This window comes from Sinocyclocheilus rhinocerous, unplaced genomic scaffold (genome assembly GCF_001515625.1).
Source record: "Sinocyclocheilus rhinocerous isolate Xijiao unplaced genomic scaffold, SAMN03320098_v1.1 scaffold2593, whole genome shotgun sequence".
Taxonomy (NCBI): Eukaryota; Metazoa; Chordata; class Actinopteri; order Cypriniformes; family Cyprinidae; genus Sinocyclocheilus; species Sinocyclocheilus rhinocerous.
Window position 1 is genome coordinate 258,013 of NW_015664037.1, and position 22,014 is coordinate 280,026.

At 43.1% G+C, this 22,014-nt stretch overlaps 1 protein-coding gene across 1 annotated transcript; it reads right to left on the reverse strand.

Moving 5' to 3' along the window:
• Positions 1–3,121: 3,121 nt before the first annotated feature.
• Positions 3,122–20,698, reverse strand: LOC107729583 (axin-2). Its single transcript, XM_016540165.1, has 11 exons — positions 20,179–20,698; positions 18,017–18,927; positions 15,119–15,259; positions 12,613–12,715; positions 11,085–11,225; positions 10,432–10,907; positions 9,142–9,309; positions 8,069–8,281; positions 7,896–7,976; positions 6,530–6,697; positions 3,122–4,526 (listed from the first exon to the last, which is right to left on the reverse strand). The coding sequence occupies exons 2-11, from the start codon at positions 18,838–18,840 to the stop codon at positions 4,400–4,402; spliced, it is 2,442 nt and encodes an 813-aa protein (XP_016395651.1). The 5' UTR covers positions 18,841–18,927; positions 20,179–20,698; the 3' UTR covers positions 3,122–4,399.
• Between the last annotated feature and the right edge of the window lie 1,316 nt (positions 20,699–22,014).

The window sequence follows — 22,014 nt, forward strand, 5'->3', positions numbered from 1 at the left end:
AGTTGAACAATACAGGGATACACATGAAACTGCTCTTTTATTAATTCATTTATTTATTTTGAAATAAATAATATAAAATTATTTGGTATTTAATGCAATCACATCAGAAGTAACTAATTAATGGTCCCTTACTTTACTTTTTTAAGAGAAAAGTAATTACAGTAATTATTTACTTGGTAATGCATTACACCCAACACTGATTGTAAAATAGTATTCTATTGTGAAAAATGAATTAAATACCTGTATAGGACATATTTTGTACCAGTCTAGAAATAAAGGAAGATGATTGAAAAATAGAACTGCAGTGACAGCTGTGTGGATTCAGTTGGGTGTATACAGGCACGGCAAAAGATAGGTCAGGAGATTTTGTATGCGTTTCAAAGGTGATATGACATAAAAGTCTCCCCTGAAGCAGGCAAAACATCATGGGGTGCTGGAACTGAGGCGCTAGCGCAAGTAAAGACATGACACATTCTAAAGTCATCGACCGTCTGCATTCACAGAGAAGCCGCAGCAATGTGGTATGCTTTCTGGCTCCTTTTATCTACTTCCAGGACCCACAAGCATGCAAACATGCACACTTTTCTTTATTTAGCGCTAGTTCAATGTCTTTAAAATTTGCTGATTTCAGTATAAAGAGAATGGGCACGAAAACAAAAAAGTTGTGGGTCAGGAAAAACATTTATAAATGGCTGATCAACTACAAAAACAAAGACAAGCGCAGCTCATTGGGCAAAGGCTCAAAGCCGTGCACCCAGAATATGGGTGGATGTAATCATAACCTGGTCTTAGCATCTCCACCATTACCACACCCTGCTGTTCCTTTTAGAGACACAAGATGAGAATATTTGTGCCCTCACAGGATTGCTGCCTGGCTCCATACTTCTGTCTGTCTCTCTCGCTCTTTCTTTTCGTCTTCCTGCTGCAATTCTTTGCCTTCAGAAACCATTAGTGCCCATTCAAAATAAACATCAAGGGAGTGCTTTGATGTGTCTCTTGGCAATAGCCCATGTCTCAGTCTCTGTCGCACTCTTTTCCTTCTTTTTTCTTCCTCATTTATCCTTTAACCCTCCTCCCACACACACACCCTTCTATTTCTCCCGCGTTTCACAGCCGAGCGTTTTTACCTGGCAAATAAATCAACAGAGACCCATTTTTTTTTTATTTGGCAGAACCGGTTTGAAGGTCCCTCTCTTAAGTGTAACAAAAGTGAGATAGCACAATAGCCCTGACCTGCCATGCGAGCTAATGTTGGATGGGAAGTGAACTAAGGCAGCTTTAGCTGTCTCTTTCTCTCCCTTTCACACACACAGAATCTGGTTAAAGCCGCCAGAGTAGCGCTTAATGCCAATTACCACCCCACACAATGAAATGAATGAAACAGTTAGCGCTCCTCAGAGCGAGCCCCTGGCACACACTGCCTGATATGGTTACTGTGCTGCCTCCCACGTGCTACGCTTTGTGCCATGGGAAACGAGAGCACTGATATCATCAATCTAACATTGCGACATTGTCTAAATGACTTGAAGTCAGCCAACGTTAAACTCGCCCTCCGGCGGCAGATGGCACCTGCGATTTCCACCAAGGTTTAAGGGGTGCATTTAGGTGGGAAGGTCGTGGCTGTTCGGGGAAATACAGCTAAGAGTTTCCTAGATGGTTTCACGATCAAAGCACAGGAAACTTTAAAATAGAGCTCGCTGGAATGAAGGACAATTAGGAGAAGGGAAGTGACAAGTCAAGGGTCAGGCGTGCTCTGATCTCTGCCAGGCTGTATCTGGCATTCCATGCAAAGAAAAAAAAAAACACTCGGTGGATGCATCCGCGTAAGACATGCCGGGAACACTTAGCACTCCAACCTATCTCTGAGCTTGTACATGCTCATGCACGCAGGCAAAAAGGACTCTAGTGGCCAAATTACTGCTGCATTTATTAATTTTCTACGAGGGAGCAAATTAAAGGCTGATAATGGGAACAAATATGGCTGGGATTTCTCACCGGGGTCTGAAGTGCTTCATTATGCCGCAGCATTGTCTCGGAGCATGCTGGGCCAGTGGTGCTTCCAGGAGCATTCTAATCCTCCAATTAGCCCCAAGAAAAACCAGCTGCCCAGGCCCTGGCAAAGCTCACGTCTCACAGGGCAGAGGTAAAGGCCAGGGCCTGGTCCAAATGTGGAGAGGCACTCAAGAAAAGCATGTCACCATTAAAACCTCCTCCCTCCACTTTATGGCGAACACTTGAAATACTGAACGAAGGCAGCCAGATAAAACTATTCCCACATAGAACTCCGGCAACTGATCGCGCTCTCTGCCAAAATGGCGACAAAAACAACCTGATGCCTGAGTCCCCCTCCCTCCTAATGGGCCGATCTGGAGCTTGAGAAATGCATTGGAGGAAGCAACAGGGGTTTTTCTGGGAAAGGCCTTCACCTTGGAGTTGGGTTCTCATGGAAGGAGCTACAGGGGGTGAGATTTTAATTAAGCATGGAGGTGCTGGGGCAGGGCTGGAGGGAGCTGACGGGGGGAATGATCCATGAACAAAGCCTTCTATGGTGTACAAACAGCCACAGAGTTACCCCCAACTGGCAGGAACCCCGCCTGCAATTTAATGGATGGGATTAACAGCCAATCGGGGAGCCTCTTTATGACATCCTCATGCTATCATTCATCACGTCCTTACCAAACTTCCTGTTAGAATGGCACGTATAAGAGAGTGATGAAAGGCAAAACTGATCTCAGAGCAGTCTAATACAGTGAAGTCTGAGATCAACTGGTAGAGCAGGGCCCTCATAATGTAAAGATCATGAGCAGGCTAAACTAAATCTGTCGTCTTAAGCTTCTTCTTTTTTTTGGCCCAGACTTTGGGGTAAATGAGTGGAATGGTAAAAGTTACACAAAGGTGAGTCAACAGTATCCCTAAGTATTCTGAAAGCATTTTAGTATTATTATTTAAATGGACATCCAATACAGGTGTTCCAATTCTGTGGAGCATAGACAGATTCAGTGTGGAGCTCATGTTGGGTTTGGTTCCCAGATAATCAAATTCTCAAATGAGGGTGCAATAATCACTTCCAACCAGACACAAATGCACAGTAACCACACAAACATATTAGCTTTCATTTAAAAAATATAACTTTTAATAAAGGCTACATCTCTTCATAATTACAATAATTAAAGTACCAAGTCGTCTTTAAAATGAAGCTCTATATAATGCATAATTTACATTTAAGTGAAACACAAACAAAATCGGGGGAGCAAAACACTGAAACGTAATGTCATGATCACAAGATATCCAAGCATAAAAAATTATTTTAAACATAAACCCCTCAGAAAAGCAAGGGAATATTCACACCCTGAAACAGGGCAGCACACAGCATGGTATCCATGTAGGCACAGGTAATGTATAATACACTAGCGATGGCATGTTCTCATCCACTCCTGCCAGTGCATTCCGAGATTTTGCCCTGGAGCTCAGCGGTTTTAAATAGGCTAAACCAGGTCTTTCCATTCAACAATTACACAGGACATTAACCCCTTCCATGCACACCCTCTGATCTCCCAGACAGTGTTGAAATTAAGATGACCTTTTTTGTGTTTTGTTTTTTAAATAGCATGACTTCCTATTACTTAGTGTTTTTAAGAGTTTTGGAACAGGTTCCAGGACAAGGCTATTGGTTCCTGTGCAATGTCTGGACCTTAAACCAAAGGCACTAAAGATGCAACACATCAGTTATTGGCTGGGCAATTAAAGTTGAAATATCCACCCAATCAGCAGAGAGGTTTGGAGAGGCGTGCTGGTCTGAAGCACAGTTCGTTCTCATTGGCCAGAAGAGAAGATTCCTGGTACAGTCTGTTGAGTTAAGGTCGCGTGACTCTAGACATCCGTCCATGCATGTATAACATTGAAAATCTCCCAATCAAATAAGCAGCTTGTCCAACATCTGAACACAGATATGAGGGGAATGACAGTTTAATAAATAGCAATAAAGTCTTTAACTTGTGACAGAAGCATATTATAACTTTGTGTACATATGAGCACCTCTGTATACACATGCACACGTTCTCGCATCCAACACACGTATACACATCTACAATTATCACAAATGCTGGTCAGCAGTCCATGGTATGGTAACACTGGTGTTGGTGTGCTGTAGTCCAAACAAACAAGTGGTTGACTGCGTCTTCATTGGTCATAACATCTCTCTTTGCGTTCCAAATCAAAGGAACAATTTCTCATGATGCATTGCTGGTTCAGATCCCTCTGTACTTCATTGGCTAGTATTCCTTCAATAGCTTGGTAAGCCAAACGTCTAAACTTTTTTAGCTTCATAAAACGTCCGTTTTCCGCTCGTCGAGTTAGTCTTGAGTGCTTGGCAAGTCCACATGTGGGCTGTCATGCTTGTTTAGTCCATTCTCTCCACTTTGCCGAGGATTTTGCACTCATACATGGGCAGAACTGTGCAGTCGTCCCAGACCTCCTCAAACACAGCACCGCACTCAAACTCATCACTGGCCTTTTTGAAGTAGTACCTGAAACAGAGAACACGTACGGTCAACAAACTGTTGATTGCATTCACAAATGACTACAGGTAATCTACAGGTAAAATGGTGTTCTTTCATTCCAGAAAATAACAATGTTGTTTTCCAAGCCTATGAAAAGCTTAAAGACCCCGTGGATATGTCACACAGACACACCCAGACCATCTGAATATCCCGTTTCAGTGTGAAATGCATCACATTATAGAAGTTTTAAACACCATTTCGTGTCGACTTTAAATACCCATATCAGACACTAGTGCTATACTGTGTTGCACTCCACTATATGGGGGACAAAGAGATGCTTTAGCCTAAATTAGAGGGTCTGTTAAACACTACCACCCATCTACCATCAGGGCTCTGGTGTCTAATTGGGAGCTCTTGAGCAAATGATGGGGATCTTTCACAAGGGTTGACATTTTTGGGTGCCGCAGAGTCTACTCAAGCTTTTTTCATTACCACATTGCGACGCGATGAGTCTGGTCTTAATCTAGTCTTGACCTTGACGGATGACCTGTTTGCCTCATTTCTATCATTCGATTTGTCTTTTTCCTTCCACCTCTGATGCACTAATGATCTCCACCTCCTCCAGAAGGAAGAGAAAACAGTGGGAGGGGAGGGAGTGGTGAGGTCTGCCTCAGTAATTGGCTTTGTAATGGAAAATGCCCCCTCTTACTAACTTGCGCTGCGGTGCATGCTAGGTTTTTACAAGCAAACACCACCAAGTCATAGAAACAGTGCACATAAAACACACACAGGAATAACCATGACTCAAAACAACAACTGACGAGAACAAAGTTGCTTTTCTTCTTTCAATATGTCGGAAACAATCCATTGTTCTCCCACTGCCCAAACCCAACTTCATAAATGATGGACAAACTAGAATACTGCTACATGGCACATAATTACATCCTTATTTCTGGAGAATAAGCTATATCCTCCTCCGCAAAATCTTCAAAAGGGAAGCATGGCTCTTATTTGTTCGGGGAAAAAAAACAGAGAGAGGGAGAAGAAGAAAGAAAAAGAGAAAGAAATCTTTCCATTGGAACATGTTTTATATGGCAAGATTTTCTCTTCGCAACATCTGGCACCAATATCGTCTGGCAACTCTGGCAGTACTGTTCTTTGTTGAATTTCTGCCATGTTGAAATGACCCAACTACACACATTTTCTGCGATTAAAACCATCAGCTTTGAATTCTCTTTTCCTTGAAAATGTGCATAGTGAGAGAGGGGTCCTTAACATGGGGATCTTTTGACAATATTCATGTAGAATACAGGCCTCAGAAAACAAGCTATTTGACAAAACAAGTCATCTATATGGACAACAATGCAATAACATGGAGCATTACAGATTTTGGTCAGGGGGCAGCTAAAAGCTATTACCAGCATAGTTACCAGTAAAAAAAGTTACTCAACTGTTCTGGTGTGCTTTAAATGGGCTTTTATGGAGTCAACATGCACAAGGAAAACCACTGGCGGCCATCTGACAATGCCCCATTCAAATAAAAAGGCCAACACAAAGAGAGGCTTTGATATAAATGAGAAATAATCATTAAAAAAACTGATAGTCTTATGTAAACACACACACACAAATGTATGAGAGCAACGTAGCTTGATACAATTGTTGAAAAATGTGTGCAAGTCTTTGTGCATCAAATGAAAGGCCTGGGCTTCAAAGAGCTGCTTATTAAATGTGCCTTAAGATGAAATCAATACCAGATGTGACCAAACGGCTACAGTTAAAATTCCCTCATTCTTTCTGTCTTTCTCTGTGCACCCACCCCTCTCTCTTTCCTGTCGTCTTAACTCCATACTTGCTGCTAATGTAAATAACTTATAGTAAACATCGCCGTCTTGAAGAGACCAACAAGTCAATAAATACCTCGCATGGATTTTTTAAAAATTAGCTAATAGCAAAACTATTATATACAAGTCTTCAGCAGCCTTAATATCAACTATTAAACAGAAATTCTCCAGTCAGAATTGAAGGTATACCTGTAGTTGCCTTTTTTCCTCAGTTGCTCCTTGAAGTGTCCGAGTGTGAGGCTGTGTGTTTTCATCATCCGGCGGTATGGGATTTCCTCACCACAAAAGAAGTATGTGACCACTGTCTCTGAGCTCAAACTACTGTGGCAACCTGACATCTTCTTGAGATCTTTTGGTCTGGAAAGACACAAACACACGAGCACAAACGTAAATATCCTCACAGCGGAGCATAATATTAGCTAGGTCTTAAAGACCACACTAGATGGCATGCACAACACATTGAAATTCTGTAACACAACAGGAAATATTTAGGGTGGGACTGGTTTTTTATCCATCAGGATTAGATTTTTTGGAAGCATGTATGGATATTTTTCGTGTTGATTCCTTAAACAACCATCAATATTACGATTATAGCTCATACGTAGGATTAATAATGAGAAATCTAAGACCTAACTTATCAAACTTCAAGATTATGGTAATTCTAAATATTAGTCGACGACTAGGTAGAGGTATGCAAGCCCGTTGGGTCCCGTTTGCGATCGGATATCTTTATTGGCTACTGAAGTGCCGTCAAAGGTTTGAATATCAATTCAAATTGTGGGCGTACTCAGTAACGAACTATGATTTAAAAGTAACAAAATAGATTATTTTGCTTAATTTGTACTTAAGTACAAGTAAAAGTACAGCTTTAAAAATATACTCAAAAAAGTACAAGTACCCGAAAAAACTACTTAATTACAGTAACGTGAGTAGTTGTAATTCGTTACCTCCACCACTGAAGGCATGCATACACGATGCGACAAAGTCTGGTTAGACCAACACCGGCTTTAGTACACGTGCGCATTTAATTCTGAAGAGCCGTCGGACAAGGGCCGGGCTAGGGTCTGAGCATCTCGGGCCAGGGCTGGGCTAGGGCCTATATATTTGAGGCCCAAGCAGGGCTCTACGACTAGGTTAATATATATATCTAGGTTAAGTACCCAAGGTGCACAAAAAAAACAGAACAGTGTCGGAGTCAGTAGTTGGCTCAAATGCACTGCTTTAAGTTTAACAAATGCTGTCAGAGATGAGTGAAAAGAAAAATGGTCAAGATTATCCCCTGGCCCCTTTCTTCACTTTGTAGTGCTACTTCAGAAAGCCCCCTAACCATAGACCAGGACTGAAGGTCAGCCAATTAAAAATGAAAAAGAGTTCTGCCATCAGGTGGCCAATGCTCCACACTTCAAACACTGGCTAGGGCCAGAAACCAAAAAAAGAGAACAACCAGGAGTTTCTGAAGGAAAAGAAAGACTAATGGCTGCAAAGCATTGCATACGTGTGCCATTCGTCAATGAAAATGAATTAAAGTGCGATGACTATCAGGAGAAATACATACTCATCCGTTTGAAGCGCTGAACTGCCATTCTGCACAGGCACTGGGTGACTCTTGTCTCTCTGAAGGCTTGATGTTGAATGCCTGTGAAGTGGAACACATACGTCAATACAGGAATCAATCAAGAGTTTTTAGCAAGGACTGACATACAGGATATTAAAGTCTGGAGCTCGTACCTCTGTTTAGAGGGTTTGGAAACTTCTTCAAGGCGTCTGCAGGCCTCTTCCAGCTGTGCTAGGGTGTTGGGAGGGGGTAGAGGAGGCATGGCGGGGTCCTGAACGTAGGGGTGTGCGGGCTGGTGGGCACGGAGATGCCCACTGCTTCCGCCACCTCCCCAGGTGTGTGTGCGCGTGGGATCCAAACAGTGCGACTTCTTTATATTTTGAGTGCTGCAAGAACAGAAAGTTTGAATATGTTAGTACAATGTAAGAACAAAAGCTCACAGGAATCCAGGTGGGCAGATGGCAAGCCTCAGTCTTTAAAACGCTTGTGCAAATGCGCATGCACAAGAATTTTCTGAGATTACAATATAGACATGACCACAGAGTTGTGAGACAGACCTGTGGGGCTTGTGCTTGGTCTGTCGGTCGCTCTCCAGGATCCACTGCCATACGTTTTGAGAGCGGTCTGTACTGTCAGCTGGCAGCTGGAGGAGACTGTTCTCCATCCCTTCCGTGTTGACGTCCTCTCCAGATTTACACAGACGCTTTGATAAAGAGCTGGGATGCCTAGCAGCAGGAAAATGAATAAAAATTGAAGCTGAAAAAAAACCTCCAGGATGTAACAATTAAAAAGCAATGAGAAATTAAAGCTGCAAGCAGCGATGAAAGGGCCCTCGCACCCGGGCTCACTGCCATCTGGTGGCTTTAGGAAAACAGAGAACGGTGGCCAATATGAATTTAAAGTGATAAATATAGGAGGAATATGTCAAAGTCATTTATATGTGCTAAACTTCCTGCTGCCAGCTGGTGGCGCTATGACTTTAACTGAATGTTGGCATGTAGATGTCTTCAGACCAGGACTTTTATCAAATCTGTGAAATTTGTTGCAGATTGAACATTGTATGTATGAGTTAGTGTAAAACATGAAATGTGCTGTTGCCAACAGGTGGCACTATAAATTATAACTGAATATTGGCATGTAAATGTTTTCAGGCCAGGATTCTTACCAAACATGTGAAGTTAGGGGCAGATCGGACATTGCATGTTTAAGTTAGTTATAGACATGACCACAGAGTTGTGAGACAGACCTGTGGGGCTTGTGCTTGGTCTGTCGGTCGCTCTCCAGGATCCACTGCCATACGTTTTGAGAGCGGTCTGTACTGTCAGCTGGCAGCTGGAGGAGACTGTTCTCCATCCCTTCCGTGTTGACGTCCTCTCCAGATTTACACAGACGCTTTGATAAAGAGCTGGGATGCCTAGCAGCAGGAAAATGAATAAAAATTGAAGCTGAAAAAAAACCTCCAGGATGTAACAATTAAAAAGCAATGAGAAATTAAAGCTGCAAGCAGCGATGAAAGGGCCCTCGCACCCGGGCTCACTGCCATCTGGTGGCTTTAGGAAAACAGAGAACGGTGGCCAATATGAATTTAAAGTGATAAATATAGGAGGAATATGTCAAAGTCATTTATATGTGCTAAACTTCCTGCTGCCAGCTGGTGGCGCTATGACTTTAACTGAATGTTGGCATGTAGATGTCTTCAGACCAGGACTTTTATCAAATCTGTGAAATTTGTTGCAGATTGAACATTGTATGTATGAGTTAGTGTAAAACATGAAATGTGCTGTTGCCAACAGGTGGCACTATAAATTATAACTGAATATTGGCATGTAAATGTTTTCAGGCCAGGATTCTTACCAAACATGTGAAGTTAGGGGCAGATCGGACATTGCATGTTTAAGTTAGTGTAAAACAAGTAATTTCCTGTTGCTCAGGACAGGACTCTTATCAAACATGTGACGTTTGGGGCAGATCGGACATTGCTTGCCTGAGTTACAGCAACTTCCTGTTTCATGGCGAAACATCAAATTTTGTCAGGCCGCCAGGGACACGACCTTTGACGAAAACTCAAGATCTTCACAATTTAACGTCACAAAGGCCTTATAATAACCCTCACCAAATTTGAAGATGATCCGATTAAAACTGTACGAGGAGTTCGTCAAAGGAAATGGCAAAAACTTTGACGAACTGGGCCTGGAAATGGCAAAAACTGAACAAAAATCTACAGGAAATTCCAAATAACGTACTTCCTGATGGGTTTTGGATTTTGTACCAAGATAATTTTTTGTAGGTAATGGTGTGTTACATGTGTGTACCGATTTTCATATATGTACGTAAAACGTAGCTTGAGGCGCACTCCATTGAATGTGTAAAGGTGGCACTATCCAGCCATTTTGCCACACCCACTTCTGAAACCCATATCAGATGTACATTTTTGCCAGTTCTGACGCGTGTGCAAAGGTTCATGAGTTTTGGAGCATGTTTAGGCCCTCAAAAATGCGATTCACTTTGGAGAAGAACAACAAAAACATGAGTTTACCCAAAGGCCACTTCTGCAGGGCTGCCACACTGGTCTCGGCCCAGACTCCGGCTGCGGCTGTAAGGGGCGGAGCAGCATTCTGAAGCTCCATGGCACAGGCACTGCACCCGCTGGGTTGCCTCCACCTCGATCTGCTCCTTGCTTTTGGTCCCAGCATGGTGATGGATGTAGTGGTGATGGATGTGCTTGGTCGACTGTCTGGAGATGAAGGTCTTTGCCGGCATGTATCCGTTCACAGAGCCAGACTGCGACCTGGTGCCGGGACCTCCCCGAGGCAGGGGGCGCTGTTCAGGAGAGCGGGAGCGTGGGGAATGCCGCAGCATTCCTGGAGACTGACAGCCAGGGGTCTTGAGAACTCGGGAAAGGTGCTCGTCCAGGATGGCCTGGGGGTCCTCCTCACAAGAGCCATGAGGGAGCAAAGGCAGAGAGTGGGATGCACTGCTTCCAGACAACTCAGATTCATCTCTCTCCTCCTCCTAAAACACACACAGGAATGCAATGTTACAAAGAAATTCTTGCAAACAGCCTATTTGCCCAAAATATTCTGCGAATGTTATGCATATAAATGTACATTTCGCTGAATTCTTTAATAGAGGAAGTAACTTCGATTTCACACACTGACAACATTTTCGGAGACTTCCAGCAATACCAACCTCCTGAATCTGTTGAAGTCTCTCCTCCAGGGAGCTCATGGTTTCCTGTTCCCGCTTCAGACGCTCCAGTCTGGCTATCAGCTGTGCCGCAAAGGCTGCTGGCTCCACGGGAGTCATCTCCTTAGGTGGCCGCCGCGTCCTCTGCACAACCAGAGAGAGATACAGATTAGCGAGAAGACCAGACAGGACAGGAGGGGTTGATTTTTACAGCTGCCCTCCCCGCATAAGTCTACTGCCCATCCAACGCGTGCGCACACACACACAAACACATGCCCCACACCACTGGCATGGGCCGCTGCCGGCATGAGCAGTTGGTCACGCTCTAAGGAGCCTCGGCTTGTTCCCTCTGTAGTGCAACCAAGCCATCAGCCTGGCCTGTGAAGTCAGGCAGCTTCAAAGAGCCCTCGTCAAATATCAAACGCTCACCAGGGGCGGCAGGGACACTGGCTTTACATCTAGCAATAAAAGTCACATATCGACAGGGGGAAAAAGGAGGGAGGCAAAAGAAAAAAGGAAAGAGAGGGGGATTAAAAGAAGAGAAAGTAAGATGGCGAGATGTGTGCCGCCACTAGAGGAGTCAAGCGGTGGGAGATCAGAAGCACAGAGGTAATTTATTCCCCCCTAAATGACAGCAGGCACCTTTGAGCTACAGTAGCCACATTATCCTCCTTCCCCATGTGTGCGTCTCACACAAGGATTTTCTATCACTTTCTTCTTATTTTTATTATTATTTTGTGCCCTGCCTTTCTTGATTTGGCTTCCTCTTTCCATCTCTTTGTGAAGACGATGAAGGGAGAGACGAAAGAGAGAAGAAAGCAAGACAAGCTGCTGGTGAGACTTGCAGCAGCTCCAGGCCCCTGCTGCCTAAAAGTAGCATCCTGGGAGAGGCAGCCAGTCATTGCCAAATCAGAAGGGAAATATTACAAGCTAGAAAAAAAGGAGAGAGGGCGGGAGGCAAGGAGATGGAGAGAAAGAGAGAAGACACAGAAAATGGAAAGTCTTTCCAAACCAGAATTTAAAATTGTTTGTGCACTTGTCCTCTCTCATACATTCAGTGACAGGAAGAGGAAAAAAGGAACACAAAGGAGAGTAAGAAAGGATAAGGGGGCATAGGGAGGGTGGATACAGGTTTGTTTGACTTGCTTAACAAGTTGTCTTTCCAAACTCTCTCTCCAAACACTAACCAACCATCTCTCTTTTTCTACTTTGAGGAAGGCAGAGAGGAAACGAGGGAGAGGGGGATGGAGGGTGCTGCTGGAGGAATAAAAAGGGTGCAGCTCGGTTGGAAGTTGTCACTTCCCTTGAAGTCAGCCCCATTCATCCGCTGATCAAAGCACTCACAGTTGATTTTGGTGCCCCAGGATAAAACAGACTCATTTAGCGCGGTGTGGCACTTTATTAAGAGTCATTATCCCAGAAAGAGCACAACAACACGAACGGTCCACAACCGTGAGTGGGTAACGCTTTTTAATTGGGGGCGATGTTGGAGTTGTTTGTATGTATTCAGAAGAAAGGCGAGGACACTTACAGGGAACGGAGGTAGTGACACTTGGCCGTTCATCCTCATGTTGCGCTGCATCTCTCGTTGTAACTGTTTTTTACTCCCCATCTTGTAAGGAGGGATGGCATCTCTGTCAGGACACACAGAGAACAATAAAGGTTATTTACTGCCCAAATTAATACACGATAGACAGACACATACATCTTCAGCATCCGTAGAAACTCAAATCCTGTAGTCATACAGATCTACACTTAGTGTGATGTTGAAATAATGGCCCAGAAAACGATGCACTCTCACCCTGTGCAAACTAAAACAGCAAGCCCCATGACTTTCCTTTCAATATCATCCAAAACCCAAAATTCTTCATCTTCCTCCATGTTAGCCGTGAGCATTCCAGAGTGCTGGTAACAGCAAGATCTTTCTCTACTCTCCTGCCCAGCACAGACGCTGTGGGGCACGCTCGAACCCTAAGGGCAGCAGCGCAAATGCTGCCACTAATGCCAACGCACAATCAAGCGTTGGCATTAGTTGGTTAACTCGCCGCTGTTATGACATCTATATGATGTTACCAGTTACAATAAGGGATGGCTTGTGTTTCCATAAACACTCCTAATCCATCTAATCCATGGCAGAATGTTCGTAAACCTCCACCTCTTCAATCTCACCCTTTCTTGCCTCTAAAGCCAGATATCTTTCTCATCCTCCGCTCAGCTTTTTTTTTTTTTAAGCCAGGCCAGTTTCCTTTGCTCTGTTCTGACTCTGAAGTATATGACCTAGCCCAAATGCAGTTTCCAGCACGTCTTTGAAAGCTCACAGTCATGCGCATAAAGCAGTCGTTCCAATCTTCATTTGGCAAGCGCTCGGCAGTCAGCCTCTGATCTTGCGCACATCAAAAGGCTGGTTTGTAAGATAAGGTAATGTTTGAAGTCGGCGCAGCGGCATTCCCTAGCGTCCAAGTAAATCCATAAATAAGATATAAGCAAAATTTCCCCCACTTCTCCTCCCCTCCCTCGCTCCCTCCCTCCCTTTATCTGGAATTCCAATTCTGATTTAGAGCCGTGCCTTTTAACTCAAATAAAAACGCAGCTATTCCAATCAAATCAGCCTCCAAATAAAGAACACAGAGGCTGGTTTTCCCATTGCCTATGCTACTTCAAAGTGGCGCAAATACAAACAAAATATAGAATAAGAAATGCAATGGCTAAATATGTGTGAAATCACTGGAGAGGAGCATGTAGTTAATTCTTTTAAAAAAAAATTTGATTAGCTTTTGTTTCACACACTAATTTAATTTTTAACTATGCTGCGGTTTCAACTATTAAATAAATAATTTACAGGTCACTCAAGAAGCTGTTGCACATTTTTGTTAAAAAAAAAAGTGTTGCATGGTTGCACCTATCAAAATATTAATCTTTGGTTCAATCAGCCCACTGTCCATATACACTAGCTGTGTTTGGAGCTTTGGGGTGTCACAGGCTGGCTGTGCTTTATGGGAATCTCCTATTCACTTGTGCAAGTAATTTTCAAAGCAGCCAGCCACCCTCTTATCCCTCTAAGCTCCCGGGGCCTAACAATGGGCTGAAAGCGATTCAGTTAAGCCTTTCATCCAGCATGCACTTTATTTCTCACTCTCTACACTTAGCTATGCACTCGCACAATTGCCTCTGCCGCAAACACAGAGGGGGGAGGGCTGCTTTCAGGCAGAGGTGGGGTTGAATGGGTGGTGTACATGAGTGTCTGGGGGATGGGGTCCCAAACACCCTAATCCCAGGTGACCTGCTCTTGTGCTCCAGAAATGGCTAATTTCTTTAAGGCCTAGCTGACACCGGATCCCCCTCGTTCCAGCCCCGGTGGGCTCATACCAAACCTCCATGCGAGTTGAGATTCCTTTAATTTACTGCCAAAGCACCTCAATGAGTGTCTTATAGTCCACATGGCGAGTTAACCCCCACCCCCTTTTTCCAGTGACAATGGGGAAACCAATAAATAATGACTATGTCTTCGGTGACTAAGTTGTGCAAAGTCTAAAAAGAGAGCCATTGAAGATCAAAGCTTTCTAGGGAAAGAGCATGGGCAAAAGAGGAGGACACACTGGCCAGTGTCATTTCCTGTAGAGGAATTTGCAAACATTAGCTTCAATTAGCGCATAGAGGAAGCACATTATCTGAGGGCTCTTCTCTTGGGTCCACTCCTTTCTCATAGCTCATCCCCTCAAGACTCCAGCAACGCATTAAAAACATCTCAAACGCATTTAAAAGCCAATGTATCACCTGCAATCTGTACCATCTCATTACCAGGCACAAATGACTAAATAATTAAACCCAATGTATGCTAACAGCCAGAGAAAGATGTTAGTCTTTGACCACAGTGTAGAGATAGACTGAACTATAAATTTTTCAAGATGTCATTTTAGGCATCATCTATTCATTCAAGATTTGCCTATGATGCCCAACAGTGCCACCTAGGCAGGCAGTTTACTATGTTAAGAAACAGGAAAATACAGAAATATAGAGGGTTCCAGAAAGACACTTACACACTACTGTCCGTCATGGACATTGAGTCATCTGTCAGGGCATCGCTGGAGACCTCGCTGTCGTTGGCACTGGTGGCAGGGGCAAAACTATAACCGGACACAACACGATAGGGGTTTCCAGGGTCGCTGCGTCTATAGGACCTACAGGAACAACAAACAATTTTGGTTTTAATTGAAAGCGTGGTACAGTGGTTAAATTGCAAGGCTATTAACTGGAAGGTTACTTGGTTGATTCATGAACCCACAATTGAGGCACTTGTAACTAGGTTACTCAAAGGGAACTGAACCTGTTTTCCAAATGTCTCCTGCTGCATTCTAAGGTTTGCCATAACAGAACTGCAGCATGCAATAGCGTAAACTGACTCAATCACTCAGGTAAACTACTGCCACGGCAGAGCAACAGTTGAAAAGGAACTTTGAAAACTTGATTAAGTTTTGCCCTCACAAAGTTGATGCCTCCAGTTAACGGGACAACATCTGAAGGTAACTTGTTTGCCATCTTGACTATTGAGGTTTGTTACCACCACAGTAATGCAAGAAAGCATGTCAAGTATGAACAATGAGACCGCATATGTGTACTTGCCTAGACTATGAATCTGGCCTTAACAAAATGGATTAAAGCAGTCAAATAATTAGATAAATGTTACGATAACATCCAAATTTTGAGAGCAAAAGAGGGAAAATATCACATTGCAAATGCAAAATGCAAAATGCTTCTAACATGGCTTCCCTTATGTTTGTGAAAAGGGTCCAGCTATTTTTACTAGTCTTTTTTCCTTCATGGCTGGGGGAGGAACTCGAGCTCAGTTTGTCTTTTCTCTACTCTTCCCTTTCATCTCCCTTGCCCCACCTCCCCCCTGCGGCAGCCCGGTGAGGGCTGATCAGGGGGAAAGTTAAGTGAGCAGCACATCTGTGTGAATTGCCAATGCCACTTCCCCTCAGTGGAGCATATCTGGAGCCTTTTGTCTGGGCCAGGCACCCCGTTCCTCATTTTACCTCCCCCTTCCAAACTTTCCCGTTTCATGTCATTCCTTCTCTTGTGCTCTTTCCTCTGCTAAGGCCACCTCCTCCACATACCCACCCAGGCCGCCCCTCCCTCCGATCCCTCTCTCGCTCTCCATACCCCTCTCTCCTGCTGTGACACATTCCTGCTTCACTGGAAGAGGAGGAGGAGGTAGAGAACCTGAGCCGGGCAGAAAGGGAGAGAGAGGGACAGAGAGAAAGAAAGAACATGAGAGAGCGGAAAGAAAGAAGAGAAGAGGGGGGGGAAGGAGGGCCTCCTCTTTATGAGAATGCCTACTGCCAGCAGCGCTGTGAGGGGAGACCCAGCAGGACTATAGCCTACGGCCCCAACTCAAACCTGACCTTTGGAAGCTCTCGCTCAGAGTCAGGTATTTAGCACAGCTGGGTTCACATTCTTCCCTCGCTCACCCCCTCATTCATGCTTTCTTTCATGAGGTGCCTCGCCCCCCTCTGTCCTTCTTTTCCGCTAGCTCAAAAAGTGTGCTTATTCTCCATCCGTCTGGGTTTTTTCCTAGATAAAAGTGCGAAGAGAGGCAGTCGAAATCAGAGGAGAACGGTGGTAAATAAGAAACGGAGGAGATGAAGGCCACGGTCTCTGTGACTCACAGAGGAACCGCTGCTGCGTGTTGTTTTGTGAATAACTCTATTCAGAAACACAGAAAGGGAGAGAAATAAGTTCCACATGCTTCAGATGAACAAAAAAGTGCCCCGTGAGAGAGGGAAAACAGACTGCTCAAGGAGCATTCTTCAAAAAGAAATCAGGGAATAACATAAAAAAAAAGAGACTTTGCTTACTCTCGTCTGCTTCTTAATCATCTCCTACATAAACAACCTGACAAAGATAAGCAGAGATGAAACGTTCTGTCACCTTCTTCAAGATCACCCTCCCAACGGGCCGTCTTTGAGACAGATAAACATTTGTCTGGCACCACACCTTGATGGGTCACCTCATTTACAACCTCAAGTTGTGTGACGGCTAGCAATTCATCAAACCAAATTTCCCCTGGTGTTTTATTTAAACCCAGACAATATACTTCTTTTTTTTTAACAACCAAACCAGCAGCTCATCAAGACATCTAAAGGTGTCAAACCTGACAAAGTACAGTAACAGAGCTGGTCTAAACGAAGACTACTTAAATCAACATAAGCAAAATCTTGTGAGCAATTTGAAGTACTTTGTTTTCTTAACAGCAAAGCAAAAACAAAAGTTTCATTTTTGAATCAGTGACATTTTTTATGTGTGCCACTTGTTTTATCTGTTTGACGGCTGAAACCAATTTTGCATTGTGAACTAGCCTTGATCCTTGAAGATGATCCTCTAACGGTGGAAGAATTTCAAAGCAGAGGAAACTGTGTGGAGCCAGCAGAGGGCCTGGTGCTAGACAATATTTACATGAAAGGAAGAGCTGCTCTATTGATGTTTTCCCCCTTCTCTCTCTCTCTGCGTAATGCAAGCCAGGTGAGAGCAAATGGCCCCAAACTCGCAAGAAAGGGCCTCTCATGTTTAATGCAAGAGCTCAAGTGCGATAGCTACATGAAACTAAGTAATAATACACTTGAAAACGCATTACTCATTTATTAATTTGACATTCCTCTGATGAATTTATGCAAAATTACTTACTTCACACACACAGAGAGAGAGAATTAATCCCTAAGACTCAGTGTCTTGCTCAAGGACACAAACAGTGATAGCCTACACATCAATCGATCTTTGTTTCAACTTACAACTTTCCGGCTACCACACTAGACCTTTAATCACTAAGCTACACACTATAGGTTGCGTGACACATGAAGCAGTACGAAGCATGCAACAGCATTGCAGGATTGTCATAGCATACATTATTCAAGTGAAAAAGATTTTATGGGATATCTCACCTGTAGCCTTTCTCCAATGCTTCCACTGCGCGAAGGGATGGAGGTGACCGTATCGCTTTGGCAGACAGTCCGACTACAGTGGCCAAAGCTTTGGCTTTAAAGTCATTACAACTCCATTCTTCCTCTTCATTTAGAGTCGGCAAGTATCCGCACACCAGCTTTAGACCTCCTAGTCCGTTGGGATTCACATGACTGGGGTTCTCGCACCCGGTTCTGACATACTCAAGGTATATGTCTGAGGTCAAGAACATCTGATAGGCGTTCTCCTCCATAGCCGTCTGGATCTCCATTTGAGCCTGATCAAACATTGCAGAGTCAATCTGCTGACGCTTAATATTATCCCTAATGAAGGTCTTAGTAGCAGGTTTAAGCTGCTTGGCCACAACGCTGTTGTTCTCGATATACCGCTTGTAAATGGCTTTGGCAACTCTGTGTGTTTTGGTATCCTTGAGGTCCATTTGCCTGAAACCATTGCAGGCAAACCAGAAATCTAAAGTGTCCTCGCATTTCTCACGTTCAAGATATGCCCGGAAAAGTTGAGCACCGTCCTGGTCCCCAAGAAGGAAATGCAAAGATTTGGTCCACCGGGCAAGAGGGGAGTCCGGGGACGCACTGCCCTCAGGTTCCCCAAGTCCATCTTCATCCCTCCTGGCTGTGGAACAGCGAAGATTAGCCATAATTGTTTTCACAGGATCCTTCGGTCTCATCATGGCCAGCTTGCTGGGATGGTGGCATGTTGTCTCACCCTCTTCCCCTGGGACCGGTGGACGTGGGTCATCTTCTCTGAAGCTACTGACCATAGGATCTGTTAGTGTCCTATTCATGGCTTTAGCAGCTCCAGCAGCAAAGCCTTCAGTGTGAAGCTCAGCTGTAATCTCCTTTCTCTCTTAAATCAGCAGGGGAGCTTCTCTCTGAAACACAAAGTATTGATCTCATCAAAACCAGATCCGCCCCAAAAACTTCAAAAGAGTCACTTCAGACACTTATAGCTCTACATTGTGCGCGCTTGCTGTGTACAATCGGCTTCGTCGAATGCAATCGAAGCGACCTGGTTTCAGTTCTATGTAGGCATTCTATTAGTCATTTAAAACTTTTTAAATGATTAAAATCACATAAAATCCAGCGTTTGCGGTTATTTACAACATTACATCTGTCTCATTCAAGCCCAGTTTAATCACCTTGTAGCGATGAAGAGGACAGGAAAAATCGAGGACAAACGCTCACATTAAGGAAAACTAAGCTTATCCGATCAAATGTGCGATTTTGATCGGAAGACAATCTTCAAAAACATAATTAAAAATATCAAACATCCTGTTCCTGGTTGTATTTTTCAAAAGTAAATAATAATAAAGATCTGTCATAACTAACCTCCAACTTTCAAAAGAAGACATAGCTACTCTGAAAGTGAGTTTTAAGACGGCGACTTGAGCGAAAACGGAATATCGAGATGTTTAACTATGCAGACAAATGTCGCGTAAAATTCTACTTATGACGGTGAAATCGAATCGCAATGAAACGCACAATAATGTAAACCCATTTAATCAATAGCATGCTTGCTTACAGTATATCTGTACAGTATAGACTTGCATTATATCATCACATTGACTTCTCTTAACAAAAAGTATTCGCTTCACGTACATTAAAACTTCATTTACATTTCTGACAATAAAAATAATAATAATATAGTAAAAAAAAAACTACACTTCTGATGACATAAAGGATCTTAAATGCATCATAAAAGATACAGCGGCATCGAAACACGCTACAGAAGTCTAAAATGCCCATTAAGACAGTTTTGAAAGATTAATCAACCGCTTAAAGTCGTCCCTTGCGGATATAAAGAGTGATCGAATCCAATCCATTAGAAATAAGACAAAACATGCTACATACAACTTCAAACCCCTCAAGAAAAACAAAAGTATGAGATCACAGGGGGTTGAAGTCCGTAACACTGTCATGAATATTCTTTAAGCATAGCCAAGCTAACCTCAAATCAACACACTAATAATAAAAAAAAAAACTAAAACACGCGTTTTAATGTAACGTCTATCAGATATACTGCATTTTACAGCGACACATGACTTCAAAGTCGGTAAACAGCACATCAAAGCAATAGCAAGGGGCCAGCGCTGGGAGAACACACACACACTGCTCTAACTCACCATCCATCCATGAGTTCAGTCCCCAAAGTCCCAGGTTTCCAACAACAGAGCAAATATATTCCACAATATATCCAATTGTACGCAGTCCTCCTGTCCTCTGTTGTTGTTTGTTGTCAAATGCAGATTTTAGGTTTTAAACGTAAACTTCCTCCCGCGAAGAGCACACTAGATCCCTGTATAGTGCGTTTGAATGTGCTCTGGTCTCTTATTCCAGTGTGGACTGAGCTCAGGGTTTAAGAGCGGACATCAAAGAGCGCAGCCGACCGCACGGTCCCGACAGATACATACATCACTATTTCTCGCACTCCCGCTTTAAAACAACGCAGATCGCTCCAAAACCACATATTTCGTTTTTACAAGCCCTATCGATGCCTCTAACCATAATGCTCTCAACGAGTCGCAGTAAAGTGCCCGTTCGCTAAAGTCCGTCAGGGAAAAGTTTAAACTGAGGCGCAAGGACCTTATCAAAGCAGAGAGATCTTGAGCCGACTCCCCTCGAGCTGTGGAGCGTCAGGAGTAAGTGATCTGCAGCGCAGCGATCCTGCTGTTGCTACAGAAACTTTAAAGACACAGGCCGCTTTTTCCTCTGAGGAATCACAGTTAACCCCTTCAGCACTGTTTTCTTAGTTAACCCACTCATTTCTGCGTTCACACATAACAGAGCTGTAAAGTTTGCGATTCAAAAGCCTGTTTGAGAATTAGCCTTTTTTGAGCCACGTGCTAAGTTTTTAGAATAGCAGCTTTCGATTTATCATAAAATAGTCACAACTCAAATGAGAATATTAATGCTGCCTTTTTTCTTTTTCTTTAGGCTACACAAAAAGTAGCTACTATTTCAGCTGTTATAAAGTGAAGCAGAAATGGTCTCTTTGGGGTTAAAGTCTCTTTTAACCATATAGGCTTACATTCATTTACTAATTTTATAAATCCCAAAAACACTATTTTAAAACCCATACAAAACGTCATAGAGAACACATAGCGAATTACTCTTCTGTGTTGGTCTACAATTTGACATTGTAGTGGCCGATCAACACAGTACAAACAATTCTGTTCAAAGTGTTGTTGCTGACAAATTAAGGACTAGAAACTAGAATAGAATAGTTCACTCAACAATTAAAATGTTATCATCATTTACTCATTTTCATATTGCTCCACTCTAGTGTCGTTTTCTTTCTTCAGTGGAAAGCAATGAGAATATCTGACCAGCTATTTTCCATATGTGAGTAAATGATGACAACAATTTAATCTTCAGGTGAACTATTCCTTTAATTCAATGTCTATACTGATATTTTAAGACAGTCAAGGAAAAATTCTATAGTGTAGACATATACATTGATTTTTAAAGGAATAGTTTACCCAAAATACTTAATATTTACTCACATTTACATGTCATTCCACTCATTCCAAAGTATAATATAAAAGAAGATATTTTTTTTCCTATACAATGAAAGACAGTGGGGTTCAGCATTCCTCAAAATATCTTCTTTTGTGTTCCCCCGAATACAGGTTTTGAACAACATGAGTAAAAGCTGGGTAAAAGATTTCAAACTTTTCATTTTTGGGGTGAACTACCGCTTTAAGACATGATGGGGTTAGGTAAGACGCCACACAAGTTCGAAGTAGGTTACTTTACAGTAGCAGTATAGTTAAAAGTCCTTCTCAACTAAAAAAAGTGAAACTACCAGAAAAGCTTGTCCTGCATTTTGAAATAGTGAGGGAGGACGTTCCACTGATTCCACTCATGATACTTCAAAGGCTTGAGCGCTTCCTTTGATGTTCTACATTCACTTTAAGGAGCAGGATATTATAAAATACATGCATTAGTGCTAAATGAGA

Coding starts and splice junctions, on each gene's coding strand:
- LOC107729583 (XM_016540165.1), bottom strand. CDS start 18,840: ATGAATAGGACACTAACAGATCCTATGGTCAGTAGCTTCAGAGAAGAT. Junction 12,716..15,118: donor TCCATGACGGACAGTAGTGT/GTAAGTGTCTTT, acceptor GTGTCCTGACAG/AGATGCCATCCCTCCTTACA. Junction 11,226..12,612: donor TGTCACTACCTCCGTTCCCT/GTAAGTGTCCTC, acceptor CTGGTTGTGCAG/AGGACGCGGCGGCCACCTAA.